Below are 18,505 nucleotides of genomic sequence, written 5' to 3' on the forward strand. Positions count from 1 at the left end.
ATGCCTTTTGACCTTATGTCTGTTCTGTATGCCTGCTGTACTTTTGAATGATATATTAGCATCATTCAAAAGAAGATAAAATGACATTTTCCCTGAGATTGAACATTAAAATCTTCTCTAAAAATTTTATATGTGTACTGCAGACTGACTTGACAACATGAGTTTGGAGATCTGGGGTATTGATCAGATAGTAGTAACAGGGTTGTATATAACCAACATCTCAAAGTGCAGAATTGCAACAGTGGCTTGAGAAAATATCTAGTAAACATTATGGGACAGAAAATACTTTCGTGTGGTTTCATGTGTATACCCACACACTCTCCCTTCAAATGTCCTGTCATCACCTCATATTCAGTCTGTCTAAAATGGAGTTCATTTCTCCCCCAAATTGGCTGCCTCTCATGATCTCTCTGTTTTCGTTCATGACAGCAACATTCTTTGTAGTCTCAGAGAGCCTTGGCATACGGCAAGTCCTTTTAATTAGAGTCTGTCCTTTCAGACCTTGGTCATGTTGGTCCTTTCTTCATATTCTTGAATTAGTTTCTTCTTTCACTGTCACTTACTTTCACTGTTACCCTAGTATTTTAGATCCTTGTTAGACCATACCTAGACTACCATAATACCTTTTTCACTAGCCCCAACTCTTTCACATACCTTGTATACATCACTTTTTGTGATCATATCACCCCTTTCTTTAAAAAAAAAAAAGATTGAATAACTCCATAACACCTACAGCAGTGATTCAGAAATGTTAGTGCACATAAATATCAGATGATAAGGTTGTTTAAAACAATGAAAATTTCCAGGCCCCATCACACAGATTCATATGTAGTAGGTCTGGGCTGAGACCAGGACTGGGAAACTGCATTTTTATTGAGGTCCACAGTTGATTCTGATGCTGGTGCTCTACAGAGCACACTCTGAGAAGTACCAAGCTCCTTGGAGAAAGCCTGAGCCCCTTGGTTGAACAATTTTGGTCCCTTCACAAGTTAGCTATTCTCTATTTTTCTAGCTTTAGCTCTTAAAGCTTCTCTCCATGAATCCTCCATTCCGGCTAAACTAGCTGACTCTCACCTCAACACTTCTAGTTACCTATTTCTTTCCCTCTTGCCCTCTTTCCATCCTCTTGTTGAGTTTGAAATTCCTCCTGCCCACTTCAGCCAGTAGTTTTCACTGATTTTCCAGTTTCTGTTGATTTCTCCCTCATCTGAGCTTAACAAAAGTATTTTTTGCTACGGTTTCTTTGACAGGTGATTACATACTACTTCATATCTTTTCTTTGGTCTTGAAATGTTTTTCTTTTATTTTAAAATCATTTAACTTGTCATATTTTTATCTTATTTTCTCCCAGTAAGATTAAAAACTCTGAGGTAAGGATATTTATCTTAGCTTAATATGTAGTACACCGGAGTCATCAAGTATAGAACACTGGGCCAAAGTTAATACAGGTTGTTTTGATTTTTAATTCTGATACTGTGTTCTTCAGGGCTTTCTGATGGTCCTTATCTTGACTACTCAGATTGGTTAGCATTCTTTTGAGTGTAAGCAACATATGACCTAATATAGCTTAATCAAAAAATGGAATTTATTGGCTCACACAACTGAATTAATTTGATCTCGGGAGTCTTTATCTAGAACTCAAATGAAATGGTCAGGGCCCTGTTTCTCTCATCATTTCTCCGCTTCATTTCTTCAATTTTTAGGGAGGGTCTTCCTTCATATCTCAAGACCCAAGTTAACAACTCTCAGGGGTATGTGTTCCTATGTTTATAAACATGAGGAAAGAAAAGTTCTCAATTCCCAACAGTTTAAGCTGAAGTCTCTGCATTTGACCTCTTTGGCCTTGGTTGTCCTGATCTGAGTCATGTGATCATGGCTAAACCATTCTCTGGTCAAGGTGGGCTAAATGAATGAACTAAAGCCGTTCATTCAGTTTATTCCAGGGCTCCAGGTAGGTCATTCCCATCCATTCTGTTCACACGGGAACTTTGGTGGGCCTGGAGGCAACCAACCAATGTCCATTTCCTTCCTCTTTGCTTCTCTATGGCGGGCAAGTTTATTGTGGTTGCTCAGAAGTTTTTGAACTGGAGATTTGTCTCTTCCGCTTTACTTCAGCCTTACTTCTCAATGTCTTAAGAACAAGTGATTTAAAAAATGGCTGCAGACTTTGTATAATTGTTTTATATTGTAGTTGGCTTTCTCTAGAAAACTAACCAGAAAATAGAAGAATAAAATAGATTAGCAGCGTCTGTAATTCATTCAGAACTCTGTTAACAATGTCCTTTTTTGTCGTCTTTCTTAGGTTCAAAACTGGTCAAATCAATGGCGATTTGCTGATATACCATGTCTTGCTGACTTTAAAGCCATATTATGCAAAGCCATATGAAATTGTAGTGGACCTTACCCATACTGGGCCTAGCAATCGCTTTAAAACAGACTTTCTCTCCAAGTGGTTTGTTGTTTTTCCTGGCTTTGCTTATGACAATGTCTGTGCAGTTTACATCTATAACTGTAACTCCTGGGTCAGGGAGTATACCAAGTACCATGAGCGGCTGCTGACTGGCCTCAAAGGCAGCAAAAGGCTCATTTTCATAGACTGTCCTGGGAAACTGGCTGAGCACATTGAGCATGAACAACAGAAACTACCTGCTGCCACGTTGGCTTTAGAAGAGGATCTGAAGGTATTCCACAATGCTCTCAAGCTAGCTCACAAAGACACCAAAGTTTCTATTAAAGTAAGTTTCACTCCCTGTTTGGTAAGTGATTTATTGCCTTTCTTGACTAACTAGACTATGTACCAGACTCCCTAGGTGTCCCTGTAGTAGTATATCAAATGTAAAGTTCAGATGGAGGAAAACCAAGCTTTCTATCTTCATGGAGGTCCTGCAGAAGATTGGAGAGGTGTACACTTAATGATATTCCTGGTTGGATTGGAGGCAAGAGAGTGTTGTAGAATGGGCATTTACTATGTACCAGTCAAATGGCAGGAATATGTGGGGAGTGGAAATTACCTATTGAGAGTTCTTCTGATTATTACATGCTTTTTGCAGAGTGGGGAACGTGAAGCTTCAGGATAAAATCAGTAATTCTCCATAGGACTCTCAACCTTTTAAAAAATAAAAATTTTTTCTGATGTTTTCAGTCTCTTTGAGAGTATTTATCTAAATAATTATTGAACCCATTTGAATATATAATGGTGGTAACTCTTCTTTAAATGTCAAACATAGTATTTTGTTTGGTTGGTTGGTTAGTTTTTGAAGTCTCTTAGAATTCTGCATAATGAAATTTAATTCTTCTTCACTCTTCATCTCACCACCATTTTCCAGGTTGGTTCTACCGCTGTTCAAGTAACCTCAGCTGAGCGAACAAAAGTCCTGGGGCAATCAGTCTTTCTAAATGATATCTATTATGCTTCAGAAATTGAAGAGATCTGCCTAGTGGATGAGAACCAGTTCACCTTAACTATTGCAAACCAGGGCACACCACTCACCTTCATGCACCAGGAGTGCGAAGCCATTGTTCAGTCTATCATTCACATCCGGACACGCTGGGAGCTGTCACAACCTGACTCCATCCCCCAGCATACCAAGATTCGGCCAAAAGATGTCCCTGGGACCCTACTCAATATTGCATTACTTAATTTAGGCAGTTCAGACCCTAGTTTGCGGTAGGTTTTTAAAAAACTTGTTTCAATTTTGTTCAGTATTTGTTGGTTTTACCATGAAACCACTTAATAAGCTTTTAAAGCAGCCTCTCCCTTAATGCTGTAAATTAGAAGGTATTCTATGTTAGTTAACCAGCATGACCTCATCAGGTTCACATGAACTGTGGAATTCTGAATATGGTGATTCACACTAAACCAATACATGTTCTTTCTCCAGGAAACTTGCATCTGAAGCATACAACACAGCAGTTTTGGTGGAGTTTTTTTGTTTTTTCAGGATGATTTTTGTTTTTGTTTTGGGTTTTGTTTTGTTTTGTTTTGTTTTTTTGGTATTTTTCCCAGAAAGTCTTCTTTAAAAAACTCTACTTCTAAATTAAGTTTCTCTTCCTCTGAGTTCTCTAAATAATTTTTCCCATGTTCAAAATTACATCACTATTAAGTTTCCTCATAGTCAAATCAGGTTATCATTGAAAAGGAGGGCTTAATGTTCAGTAACTCAATAACGTTGCATAGTTTCCACCTGTGTAACTGAAAGAATTCTTAAGACAAATATAGATATCATTTGAACAGAGTATAATTGACTTATTTATCTGAACATAAATGAGGAAAGAGCAGGACCTATGAAGTCAGTAGATTTGGGTTAAATCTAGATCCTCTGCTCTGTATGACTTTGGGCAAGGTACTGAAGTTCTTTGAGCTCCAGTTTCCTCATTTTTAAAATAAAGGTAACAGTGCTTTCCTTATACACCTACAGAGGTTGAATAAGTAATATGTGTGGTAGTGTAGCATAGCACCCAGCAGGTAGCTTCTGCTTAGCAAATACTACTTCCTCCCAGCTCCCCCCACCGTTTCCTCTCTCTGCCAGCGTCTCTTTGCACCACTTCCCTCTTCCCCCAGCTCTCTTTTTCATGTTAAGATAATTTTCTTGTCCCAGGTACCTTAGGACTGTCAAGATTTTTACAGATAACAAATTTTTGGCTTCAGAAAATCTTCCCCAGGGTAAAGTTATAGCCCAGGTTTTATAAGTGGGCTTTTTAGGATTCCAAATTCTTACTTATTTAAAAGGGGGGAAAAACAAGATTTTTTACCTGAATTGGCCTCATGGGGTCCATGAACTCCCAGAAACTATATGCAAAATTTTGTGTATGCTTAGCTTTCATTATCTCAGAGGAGTCTGTGATACCTACTCCCAGTTTGTGGGATCCCAGTTCTTTATAGCTGTTGAACTATACAGAGTGAAAGTCAGTGTCAAAATAGTATCACTCAGAATTCCTAAGAGTTAGTGAGAGATATATAAATTTAGAAACAGTAATATTAACATTTTCATTTTAGGAAAATGGATCTATACGTCTGCCTTTAATTTCTAATGCAAAATTCCTCATAGAAGAATGCTAGCAATCTTCTAGTAATTATTAACTTGAATGAACCTATATTCTTCTCTTACGAAATAAAGCCAGCTAATAGCTTCCGCTTTTTTGCTGAAGCATGTCATCCCAAAGAAAAAACCTTGAGGCAGACTTATATTTCAGTAGCTTTTCCCTCTTGTATTGTTGCATAAAAACATTAGCATGATGAAAACTCAGAGGTACTGAAAACCTGAAATTTACTGCAAACCATTTCTTTTGCTGGATAGGAAAAAAAAATCAAAATCTAAAGTCTGAGTTTTTTTAACTGTCTCCTAAATTGTTAAGCATATTTTTTAGACATTTATAAGGGAGTTTGGAGTTCTAATGGAACCTAGATATATTATGGATTTTTTTTTAACTCAATGCTTATGTACAATAGAAGGTCATAGAAGGAAAAACGTGGTGGAGGGGGCACTTAATTACATTTAAAAAATTGTTTGACCTCTAGTTTGTAGTATAACTTGTAGGACACTGAAAAAGAAATTCATTAAATGTTGATGAAAGACTTTAACATTCTGATTCGATGAGGGCTGTCTCATTTCTTGTGACCCCTGTTATAACTGCATCTAGTGGTGGTGGGGGAGCCACAATTTAAGTTGTGGCTTCACTGAAAATATGATATGCCTTATTCTGACTTCCTTTATATTGATTCATCTTAGGACCATAAACTTCTCATATTTTATATCCCAGTGAAATGTCTTTAGAAAGGCCTTATATTCACCTGTCTTAGGAGCCTCTCAGTTCTCTTCTGGTTGTGTCAGGAATTTCCTTTAAAAAAAAAAATCCTAAATGATCAAGGGGTATTTTGGGCTTACCATAGAACCACAACATCTTATCTCTAATTGATCATAAAATTTAAAAATAGTTGATTATGCTTGGTGATAGAATCATAAGTTATATGTTATGAAGAAGTTTTGGAATTTTAAGAAAAATGTTTTAAGACAACTTTATTTGTGTTTTCTCCTAGGTCAGCTGCCTATAATCTTCTGTGTGCCTTAACTTGTACCTTTAATTTAAAAATCGAGGGCCAGTTACTAGAGACATCAGGTTTATGTATCCCTGCCAACAACACCCTCTTTATTGTCTCTATTAGTAAGACGCTGGCAGCCAATGAGCCACACCTCACCTTAGAATTTTTGGAAGAGTGTATTTCTGGGTTTAGCAAATCCAGTAAGTAATGGCAATTTTCTTTATTTACTAACAATGATGCTAAGAAGATTCAAAGATGACCCTTTCATTTCAGAATTTGCCAGTGAAATTTTTAATATAGTTCTACTTTTTAACCTCTTTTCTTTTTTCATCTGTCTGAAGAAACTTCCTGGTAGACCACATTGAGAAATCCACCAAAATTCTAGCAATAAAAGCAAGGTGGCAAGGTTTTGATACCTTCCATGTCTGTGGACCACTTACAAAGCATTTTTTTATACTATGTTTCATATTAATTAGTTTCAACATATCTCTTCTTAGCAGGTTATTCCAAATGAGTAAAGTATCCACGTTGTCTCCTCAATTTTAGGGAAATCGTCATTTTCTCTTCCTCAGGTTAACTTTGAACTGTGATTTTATTGTTCATGTACAGTTCATGGATAATGAGTGGTACATGATACAGGGTCCAGAGTCAACTCCTGACTTGGCTTTAGTAAGTCTCATAAATTTAATATCCACTCTTTACATCTGTCCACCATCAGTCAGACCCTATAATAGTATAAAGTTGCTCTTCTTCCAACTTATTTCCTGACGTTTTCTTCCTTTCCCTCTCTTTCCATAATACATTAGACTTCCTTTTTCTGCAAACACATTTCTTGATTTTTCTGTATTAAGTAATTGAAAGCTTTGACAATTTATTGAGATTAGATTACTGTATATTTTCACAGTAAGAAATGTAGGAATAAAACCCTAAAAAGAAAATATGTAAGACTGACAAAATAAGAAAAGTATAGTTGTATTGAGAAATATTAATAAAAAAAGATTCGAGTGAATGAACAAGCATATCGTGTCCCTGGATGAGCAGTTCTTCTCAGATTATTATAAATTCAATGCAGTCCCTTCAAAAAAGCTGTGAGATTTGAGGATTAAGAGTGAAGTAAAACTTTAAATGATTATCCATTTCACTTGAAAATACAATAGCTAAGAAAATATTGAAAGAAAAAAAAAACTAAGGGACTAGATTTATCAGACATCTGAACACACAACAGTACAATGATTAAAACAGGTGTTCAAAAGTCAGCAATCAGATCTCTTTAAGAAAAATAGATTGATAAAGAAGTATCACAAACTAATGGGGGGAAAATTAAATCATTTAAGAAATGAGGCTGGGAAATGAATTAAGTTGTTAACCACGAGATGCCAAAATAAGTCCTCACTGTATTTAAGAATTGAATATAAAAACTGGAACCATTTTTAAAAAAAAAGAGGAAGAAGAAGACTAATACCTAATTGCTTTTTTGGTTACTAAGGGCTTTTGAAGCAGAAAAGTGATACAAACAGAGGAAATGGTAAACAGATTTGACCACATAAAACTTCAAACATCTCTACTTTAAAAAAAAAAAAACTAAAAGATAAATAAAAACCTAAGAAATATGCTTGCAAAAAGAATGATATCTTTAATCATGAAGAGTTCTTAACAGATTAGTAAGAAAAATGGATCAACAGTAACATGCGGGTCATGCTAAAATATATATATATATATTTTACATACTCCTTTTACAATAAGAATAAAACAAGAAAAATTTTAACTAGGAGAGAAATTATTGTTACCATCTATGCTAATAGTGTATTTCCCCCCTCAGGTATTGAATTGAAACATCTTTGTTTGGAATACATGACTCCATGGCTGTCCAATCTAGTACGCTTTTGTAAGCACAATGATGATGCCAAACGACAGAGGGTTACTGCGATTCTTGATAAACTGATAACAATGACCATAAACGAGAAACAGATGTATCCATCTATTCAAGCAAAAATATGGGGGAGCCTTGGGCAGGTATTGAGTTTGCTCAGATCTTTATCTAGTACAGCCTTGGTGCAGGTATTTATCTGATGCCCAGTTTGTGCAAAGCACTGTGCTAGGGATATAGCTATAGAAAAGACAGTCCCCTCTTTCTGAAAGCATGCAGTCACCCACCGAATTCTTGATCTGGTTCAAAATTGTAGATGTGTGATGCATGTCTCAGAACCAGAGGAAAACTAATTATTTTATCACTCTTCTCTATGGCATGCATAATTATGGTTGTCCCAGACTTCTTTATGTGCAGACCCACAGGTGCTGTCGGCCAACTGTACTAGGCCATTTTTTATGTAAGGGACTTGAGTATCTGCAGAATTTAGTATCCATGGGGATCCTGGAACTAACCTGCAAGGATACCAAGGGGCAGCTGCATGTAGAATTTAACTGTAAGAATCTGATTTTTTTTTCTAGTAAATAGTGTGTTATGGTTGGTATATTCTAGTACTTTATATACCATAGGTGTCAGTAAATGTTAATGATGTTATTTGGGACACCTGTTCTAGCACAAGAACGCCAATATTAAAATAGTTAATGTAGCAATTTATTTTTTATCTGACAAGAATCATTTTTTCAAGGTAATCACTTAAGGAAGCAATATCCTTATTCAAACAGTGCTGCAAATCCTCCAAATAATTTTAAATGACCTTGGAGCCAGTTCTATAGCTCTACAAAACATCTCAGTACTTGATGTCACTTCCTATAATTTAAAATAATTGTGCTTTATATTGCTCATACATTACCGTCTAAGAAGAGAACAGGGGTGCTTTAAAAGTGAGTGAAAATAATGTATGTAGAGATTTAAAATTTTTGAATTCCAGTCTCTTAATCTCTGAAGGAATTCAGTGACTATTTTCACCCTTTTCTGGATGTTTTATGATAAATTGTATCTACTGACAAATCTCTAAACAAAGCCTAGTATTATGGAGGCCGCAGGTAAAATAGAATTTTCGTGTTGATTGGGCTGCTCCTTGAAGTTAAAAATTAAGTTGGTAGAATGGCTAAAACGTAAGTTATTTTTCCCTCTTCTACTAGATTACGGACCTCCTTGATGTTGTACTGGACAGTTTCATCAAAACCAGTGCAACAGGTGGCTTGGGATCCATAAAAGCTGAGGTGATGGCAGATACTGCTGTAGCTTTGGCTTCTGGAAATGTGAAACTGGTTTCAAGCAAGGTAATCACTTTTCTTTTGCCTTCTGGACTGGCTTGAGGTATCTGTTTTTATTATCCGGGGTTTTTAGTTTTGTAACAAGTCATTTTAAAGTTAAACTGAATTTTTTTGTGTGGTAAAACTCTTTTTTAGCTCCCACATTTTAAAAAATTCTGCTTCTTTACAGGTTATTGGAAGGATGTGCAAAATAATTGACAAGACGTGCTTATCTCCAACGCCAACTTTAGAACAGCATCTCATGTGGGACGATATCGCCATTCTAGCACGCTACATGCTGATGCTGTCCTTCAACAACTCCCTCGATGTAGCAGCTCACCTCCCCTACCTCTTCCACGTTGTTACTTTCTTAGTAGCCACAGGGCCACTCTCCCTTAGAGCTTCCACGCATGGATTGGTCATTAATATCATTCACTCTCTGTGTACTTGTTCACAGCTTCATTTTAGTGGTAAGTTCCAGGAAAGCAGTTTGTGGTTCACCAGCTCCTTTCTCCGTTTTACACCACCTGATTGACATAGATTACCGTATTATTTATTATGGTGCCATAACACCAAGCCTATGGTAGTGACATGAACTATTATCAAAAAGAAAAAGAATGAGTTACTTCCATTCTGTCTCGAGCCATAGCAAAAGATGTTCCGTGCATGTTTGTCACGTAGACTCTAGTAGCTACCACGCAAGCTAAAGACGCAGCACCAGTTGACAGTGTTGCGTTCTAGCACAGATTTGTAGATAAAAGGAGCGAAAGCAGTGAGCATTAAGCTAATGTATCCAGAGGGTTGATTTAGGGAGCATTGTTATGTAATTTTGGTATGATATTCAAATTTTCTAAATTCGAAGTGAAATATGGCACTTTGGAATTTTAAAATTAGTATCGTTAAAGTCTTTCCCTGTTCCTTTTTTCTGTTACAGAAGAAACCAAGCAAGTTTTGAGACTCAGTCTGACAGAGTTCTCATTACCCAAATTTTACCTGCTGTTTGGCATTAGCAAAGTCAAGTCAGCTGCTGTCATTGCCTTTCGCTCCAGTTACCGGGACAGGTCATTCTCTCCTGGCTCCTATGAGAGGGAGACTTTTGCTTTGACATCCTTGGAAACAGTCACTGAAGCTTTGCTGGAGATCATGGAGGTACAGACGGGAAAATGATAAGACACTAAGGTCATTTTTAAAAATCTCCTGGAACTGTATAGAAGAAATACTGATTTTTCAGCTGTTTTGCATTTAATGCTTAAATAAAGACACTCCCATGGAATGTGTTTATTGGTACTATATATGTCATGTATTTAATGCCATTGTAATAAACATTTTAAAATGTTTCTGTAAACACTTATATACATAAATATATTCGGAGTATCCTTTTTTTAGGCATGTATGAGAGATATTCCAACATGCAAGTGGCTGGACCAGTGGACAGAACTAGCTCAAAGGTATGTCCCAAATAAAATCAAGTTGTAAAAGTATGGTATTGTTGAAAAGGTAGCTATTACTGCATAATCAATATTTTAATTTTTTTAATCTACATATATATAAACAAAGATTTTCATAAGCACTTTGGATCTTTTAATCGCAGATTTGCATTCCAGTATAATCCATCCCTGCAACCAAGAGCTCTAGTTGTCTTTGGCTGTATTAGCAAACGAGTGTCTCATGGGCAGATAAAGCAGATTATCCGAATTCTTAGCAAGGTACCTCCCCCATCTCCTCCCAAATATTTGTGGTTCCCTAAAGCATATCTTGAATTTTCTAAGGGACATTTAAATTTAAATTTAATAAAATGTTTTGTGTGTTGCTTATTGAACCTTTAAAAAATAGGTTTTGGTTATTTTCTTTATTAGAGTTCTTTTTTTGTTTTGTTTTCTTTATTATAATTCTTTGAAGTGAGGAAACCTCTCTAGAGAAGATACCTTAAAAAGAAAATGAATATTTCTTTTGGTAGAAGGTACTCTTAATATTTTATTATAAAACTAGATGGTAAGACTAGCCTTACACAGTATTACATAACTTGCAGTTACTATAATAATAATGCCTGATACTATATTAGGATATAGTATAGAAATATTTAAAAATAAGAACCCAAATGTGCATTGAGCTAACTACCAAAATCACCACAGCATTAGAAATAATCCTCACACTTATCAAATACAGAATTGTCCCTGGACTAATTCTGAGACTCAGTTTAGGAGTTAATGTTTTATTTCAATGAAAGTAAAATAAAGAATTCTCTTTCCCTAAAAGGCGCTTGAGAGTTGCTTAAAAGGACCTGATACTTACAACAGTCAAGTTCTGATAGAAGCTACAGTAATAGCACTAACCAAATTACAACCACTTCTTAATAAGGTAATTACTAGAAAATGAGTGCATTTGTTTTGGGTATCAGTGTTAAATGTTATTTTCTTTCAAATAGTAAGAAAATAAGATGGATTGAGAAGTTATAAAGAAAAAACTACAGCTAAAGTAGAACTTCTTGCTTTAAAAGTTAGTTGTTTGAAGTATTTACTTTAGAGGAAGATTGGGTATGGAGAGTATATTCTCAAATGCTTGTGTTTTGTCATCAGTGCTAATGGAAAGACAGGTGTATATTCCTAATTCTTTTATCCAGTAAGTACTAATTGAGTATCTGCTATGTGCCAAATACTGTTCTAGGTGCTAGAGATGTATTACTGCCCTCATGGAGCTTTCATTCTGGGGTGAATGTGGGAGTTGGGGAGTGGCTAGATAATAAACGAAGTGAGGAAAATTCATGGTATGTCAGTTCGTGACTATTACTGTGGAGAAATGAAAAGCTGAGTAAAGTATCCCTGATAATCAAAAGAGTTTGGGTGCTAAACTAAAAGGAATACAATGATACAGCCACTGTTTTAGGATGGTCTGAGCTCATGTCAGCTTTGTGACCTCAAGCAGGTCATTTAACATGCCTGGATATCACGTTGATAAAAGGAGTAAAATAGACTGTGTGGTGGTGTACTGTTATCTTCTACTCTAAGGTTGTACTGTGTGAACTGAGCACAGAGACAGGCCAGACTTGAGAGAGATTATGGAGAAGTAAGTACCTGTATGTTCCTGGTAGTGAAATTTTTCAGAATAGTGAGAGGGAAGATTGTAAAGACTGGATAGAATTAATCTAACACTCAACATTCTTCAGAAGATTGTAAAGACTGGATAGAACTAATCTAACATTCCAACATTCTTCACAAAGGGAGTTTGGAAATGTACCTGTATGTTTTCAAGCAGATGAGTAATCTTGGCAAAAGTAGGACTTAGAAGGATCATTGTGGGGGTGGTGTACACAGGAGGATTGGAGGAGAGAGAAACTGGAGGTAGGAAGTGTCCACATTTAGAATAAAGAAGGTTGGCACAGCATAGTGTCATTAGCAATAAGCAGATGCAAAAGAACCTACTTTGGAAGAATCAATAAAACTTAGTGACCAGATTTTAGAATCAAAAAATAGGGAGCAATCAAAGGAGATGACAAGGTTCTAAACCTGGCTAACAGTGTCTTTAGTTACACATATGGAATAGAGGAAGAGCTTACCTATGTATTTACCTTCTCCGAGAGAGAGAACACACATAATTTGGGGGATAACATGATTTGTTTTATACTGCAGTGTGTTTTGACAAGACTGTTTGTGGTTCATCATTCTAACCTGGCGTGTGTCTCCCTTGCCAGGACTCCCCTCTGCACAAAGCCCTCTTTTGGGTAGCTGTGGCCGTGCTGCAGCTCGATGAGGTCAACTTGTATTCAGCAGGCACCGCACTTCTGGAACAAAACCTGCACACCTTGGACAGTCTCCGGATATTCAATGACAAGGTAGACAAGCTTTCAGTTGGTATTTCTAAAGTTATACAGATTTGAACTCCTCCTTCTTTTATTGTTGTTGTCCTTTAAAATCAGAAGAGGTCCATAACTTAAATATGAATTTCTGTAATGCAACTTATTGTGAGTATAGTTCCTTACCAGCTCATAAAAATTGTTTAAACTTGGCATATTTTCCATTAAAAAATAGCAATAAAACAGTATTTACCCAGTATTAGTAAACAGAATAAGGATAAAAATACTGAGTGGTAGTAACAGCTATCATGTGAGGCCCTGTGCTGTACTATGTACTGTATGTTTGTTATTTGTAAATTCATAACCCAAAGGTAAAGGTTAACATTCTCCACCCTCCATTTCACTTCATATATGAAGAAATAATTCAATAAAAGTCAGCTTATTTTTAGATTTTGGCACTTAATGAAAAGTAGGTATAATTAGAAGTTGATAAGGAGGTTGGAGGGTCTAAAGGAAACTTCTGGATACTTAATTATACAAGTTTTTTGTTTGCTTAATCCCACTTTATTTTTATTTTTATTTTTATTTTGGGTGGGTAGTTAGGTTTATTTATTTATTTAAAAAAATTTTTTAATGAAGGTACTGGGGATGGAACCCAGGACCTTGTGCATTCTAAGGATGTGCTCTATCACTGAGCTATGCCCTGCCCCAAGCTTAATCCTACTTTAAAAGATACTATCACCACTCCTCTTAACACTTTTCAGCCTTGATTGAGGTTGGATTTTGTTTCACAGAGTATAGTGGAGGGAATGTAGCAGTAAGAAATTGTATTCCTTTTGTCTTTGGAGAAACAAATGGGAAGAGTCTAGGAGAAAAGAGAGGACTTTAAAATAGGCATGTGTGTATAACAAGAGATTTCAAGTGAAATTAACAGCTTATGGGTAGAAAGAAACAGAACCAGAGTGTGGTTTTGAGCGTGAAGATACCTGTCTAAGCATTGTTTGTTCAGTCTGCCAGAGACAGCGTATACCCAGAACAGCTGGGGCTCTGGGAACTGTGGAAACAAAATTCTAGAGGTAGAAGCTACCTTGAAGTTTATCAGTCAGACCTCCATTTTATAAGATAGGAAAGAACAAAGAAATAAAGTAACTTGTTCGTGTTTGGGACTAGACCTTCTCTTTCCTAATCCCCATTGCCCTTTTCTGAGGCTGTCTTAGGGCAGTGGTGGTCAGATAGCTGGCTTTGGCCATTTGTATGACTATAAGAATATTTGTAAATGAAGTGTTTATCTAGGGCTATCTGCCTTGGCATTTTCATTGCCAGAGTAGCCCATTAGCAGAAGCTAATGTTGACTCCAGTGCCCCAGGATACTAGGAATCAGAGCTAATAAAGCTTGTTAAAAAGTCACCAGGATGAAAGATGAATAAGGTCTGAGAATCTGTGTTATAATCTGATGACTATAGTTGATAATGCTGTGGTGTATAAGTGAAATTTGCTGAGAGTAGAACTTAAATGTTCTCACCAAGAAAGAGCAAGGGGGTGTAAACATGTGAGGTGATGGATGTGTTTATTAACTTATTGGGGAATCCTTTCACAGTGTGTATGTGTATCAAATCATCACATTGTAAGCTTTAAATATCTTACGATTTTATTTGTGAATTATACTTCAGTAATGCTGAAAAATACATATAAATTAAACATATAGTAGGTTAATATTTTATATAATATTTATATAATATGCAGCAACTTGTTTTATTTAATATAAAGTGAACATCTTTCTAAGCATATATATATGTATGTGTGTGTGTATGTGTGTATATATATGTATATACACATACATACACACCCACATAAATATATGTGTGTATAATTCTTTCTCATGGCTGCAGAGTATTTTAAAGTATGTATGAACCACAATTTATTCAACCATTTGCCCATTAATGAACATTTGATTTGTTTGTCATCTTTCCTATTATAAACAATGCTGATCTAAACATCTCTCTCCATTTATTTTATATACTCATGCTTTTCTTTCTTTGAGATAGAAATCTAGACAGACCTGAACATGACCCTAGTACCTTCAGCTTTTGCTTTAAAAACTTTCTGTTCATAAGGAAATCACTGGGATTCTTTTTTCAAAAAATGCAAATTCCTGGGCCTTACACACCTCCCATGATTCTGAGATGGAACCTAGTACTTTCCACTTTAAACAAGCATCATCAGTGACTTTAAAGCAGATATTCCTGGAACCACACTTGAGGGAACACTGTTAAAAATCTTAATTTAGTGGGCAAGTAACATAGCATTTTTGAGTTTCAGTTTCCTTGTTTTCCCACACTATAATTTAAAATCCATCAGGGCAAGTACTTTTTGTCTGTTTAGTTCACTGACATATTTTCAGAGCCTAGAACCACGCCTGACACATCAAACACTATAAGTATTTGGAAAGTAAAAGGATGAGTAAGTGAATGAATGAATCTGTAGAATGGAGCTATCACCTGCTGCATAGAATTGCTTTAAGATTTCAATACAATAACGCATCTAATGTTGTTGTATATAGCAGGCACTTGGTAAGTATGAATTCTCTTCATTCTCTTGAATTTGTAGTCACCATAGTACATAAAGTGCCAGCTACAATTCAGTGGATGGTTTTGTTTAAAACAAGAATAGTTGTAATTTTTGAAAAAGTCACTGGGATTTCAATTGACATTTATTTTGCATTATTTGACATTTAAGCTGTTTTATCTTCCATCATCTTCATATTTTATGCTTGAATGTCTTGCACTAGTTTATTTGTAGTACCTTAAATGTTCTATGGTTTTCTGTAGTCATCTGAAAATAATTTCTCTCAACCTGAAAGGATTACTTAAACTTGTCATAGCTGTTGAACACAATCAAAAACCAACGAGTGATCCTTTAAGGAAAGTTCCTGTGTGAACCCCGTCAACCATCTCATGATTATTTTTAATAGAGTCCAGAGGAAGTATTTATGGCAATCCGGAATCCTCTAGAATGGCACTGCAAGCAAATGGATCATTTTGTTGGACTCAATTTCAACTCTAACTTTAACTTCGCACTGGTTGGACACCTCTTAAAAGGTAGAGGCCTTGTGTCAGAATAGTTTTATGAAATGGTATCAAGAAGCCAGAAGTAACTAAAACAATTGCTTGCTTGAAATAATTTGGCTCATATATCTTACTTTAATTGCAAACTGATCTCTTACTGAGTTATGTTTCATTCAGTATGTATTTTAATAGAGCCTAGTTTCCACATCAAATATCAGATTTCTTTTAAAGAGCAAAAGAGCTGTTGATTCTTATAAAAATGTTTAAGGACTGAACTTTCTAATAGCTGGTTTATTAGTTAATGCTACTTAAGTATCTTTTTAGTTATCAAAATAAGACATACTACAAGTCAATAAATGTTATTTGAGTAACTCAAGTCGAAGATGTTATATTAGAGATTTGGTGACAGATTTTCTTAACTTGTATACTAATTTAATTGTTGATCAGTCATATTAATTACATACCATAGACCCCCCCTTCCTGGTACCCCATCCTCCCCCATCCACATTTCTATATTACTTAGAGCAGTCGTCTCCAGCTATTGCTCAGAGCCAGCTTGTTCACTCTGACCAACTTTACTCCCTACTGCTGACCTCACTATGTGTAAGCTTTTGTTTATTAACATGGGGCAGTCATGGCACAAGACTGCATTTAACAGGAGCGGCATATAGGGGTGAGTCAGAAGCAAAAGCAGTGTAAACTAAGGCCTGGGATAAGGAGTGGGCATGAATCAGTGGTTTTAAGCAGCACTGGATTTGGTCAAAGTCAGAGACTCAAGCTAGAACTTGAATCTACAGTTTTGTATCAATTTAAATGATTGTTAGGCTTGAGGGATCATGGAGGTTCCCCCAGTTTTTACCTGATATGTATATATACGCCCACTACTGTGAATATATACATTTGATTTCACCACCTTATGAAATTTTTGCAAAAAAATATTGACAGTTTTAATCACGATAGTGAATAGGGATTGCTCAAAGATACTGCACTTACTGCAGGATACCAAGAGGAGGGATTGCAGCTGGGCTGATAAAGTGCTTGCTTATTCTGTATTTCTAAAAGAATACCAGATATTTTCAGTGTATAAATCCCTTGTTTTAAATGGAGTAGCATAAGTGATTAAAAGCTGTCTAAAGAACAAGCTTACCCTCTAATCAACTCGATTCTTTGCGCTCTGAGAGCATATACTCCCCATATCATTAGGCTTTTTCTTTTAATTAAAAGAAATTTAGGTGATAGAACCCTATTTTCAAAGGATATCTTAAGGTGAACTACAATACATAGGCTTTTTAAAAAATCACTGTGCTGCTTAGGGAATAGAAGATCAGAAACACCATCATCTCTCCTAATTTCCCTCTTAGAGTTACAGGGAACATTATTCTATTCTACACATTTTTGGTGCTTAATCATATGTAATTAATTAACTATTCACATGTATATATTTTACCTTCCAAAATGGCTATTCTTAGAAGGCAGGAGTTACTCCTTATGTACTTCATTTCCTTAGAGTTGCTAGTCACAGAATAAGAATTCAGCAAATACTTGCTGAAAGAATGAATTAACTTCTTGTTTGTTTTCATCTTTTGTAGGATACAGGCATCCTTCACCTGCCATTGTTGCAAGAACAGTCAGAATTTTGCATACACTACTAACTCTGGTTAATAAACATAGAAATTGTGACAAATTTGAGGTGAATACACAGAGCGTGGCTTACTTGGCAGGTAAAAATACAAAATAGACAAAATTAATCTTACCACATCTATATCTAAAGACCACCAAAAAGGTACAAACACCTTTGGGTCCTGTAGCTGGCTGCTTGGTAGGATAGAGAGTTCACAGTCCAGTCCTATGGTATTAGTTAAAATTTGGAAAGTTCTGCCAAAACATTTTTCCTTATAAAAGAATTTGCATTTAAATATGAAATATATTAGTCACCTTTGGTTCAAGACACTATGTAGTTCCCTACTGTCTGTCAAAATCTGAACGTCTCAGCCTAGCACTCTGGGCTGTTAAGCAGCCCTCCTGATTCTGTCCTCTTTCTCTAAATTTCATAGGCCTCATTTTTTATTAGCTCTCCAAATGGATGGGCTATTTTAAGCTAATTCATTTGCCATCTCCTAGAAGTGCCTTTCTGCCTCTTTAATATTCATTCTTGATGTCATTTGTTTTACCTAGACTGTCTGCCTATCCCCATCATTCCATTATACCGTCTCTATTTGTTTTTGCCGGTACCTGTGTTTCTCTACTCAGCAACACTTAGCACTTACTCATATAACACAGTTTGTAAACATAGTCGTTGATGGAAAGTGCTGACTCCCAGTTTAGCAGACTTTAGTTTGTGGCAACTTTTTTGTTTGAATCATTTAACCTTGGGCAAGTCATTTAATATTTCAGAGTATTTTTCCTTATCCAAGAAATGGGCCTCAT

General features: G+C 35.9%; 1 protein-coding gene across 7 annotated transcripts in view; it reads left to right on the forward strand.

The window, feature by feature from the left end:
- NF1 (neurofibromin 1) overlaps positions 1 to 18,505 on the forward strand; it is a 225,415-nt gene that overhangs the window by 183,302 nt on the left and 23,608 nt on the right. For all 7 annotated transcript variants that reach the window (XR_004311794.1, XM_032457663.1, XM_032457668.1 and 4 more), the window contains 13 exons: positions 2,303 to 2,735; positions 3,327 to 3,667; positions 6,038 to 6,240; positions 7,860 to 8,053; positions 9,110 to 9,250; positions 9,414 to 9,693; positions 10,158 to 10,372; positions 10,610 to 10,671; positions 10,815 to 10,929; positions 11,480 to 11,581; positions 12,912 to 13,052; positions 15,985 to 16,111; positions 17,668 to 17,799. Coding sequence is in view for 6 of the 7 variants with exons in the window: in XM_032457663.1 (XP_032313554.1) it covers positions 2,303 to 2,735; positions 3,327 to 3,667; positions 6,038 to 6,240; positions 7,860 to 8,053; positions 9,110 to 9,250; positions 9,414 to 9,693; positions 10,158 to 10,372; positions 10,610 to 10,671; positions 10,815 to 10,929; positions 11,480 to 11,581; positions 12,912 to 13,052; positions 15,985 to 16,111; positions 17,668 to 17,799 (2,486 nt within the window). In the remaining variant the exon portion in view is untranslated. The remainder of the gene's footprint in view (positions 1 to 2,302; positions 2,736 to 3,326; positions 3,668 to 6,037; positions 6,241 to 7,859; positions 8,054 to 9,109; positions 9,251 to 9,413; positions 9,694 to 10,157; positions 10,373 to 10,609; positions 10,672 to 10,814; positions 10,930 to 11,479; positions 11,582 to 12,911; positions 13,053 to 15,984; positions 16,112 to 17,667; positions 17,800 to 18,505) is intronic.

This window comes from Camelus ferus, chromosome 16, assembly GCF_009834535.1.
Source record: "Camelus ferus isolate YT-003-E chromosome 16, BCGSAC_Cfer_1.0, whole genome shotgun sequence".
NCBI classification, from domain to species: domain Eukaryota; kingdom Metazoa; phylum Chordata; class Mammalia; order Artiodactyla; family Camelidae; genus Camelus; species Camelus ferus.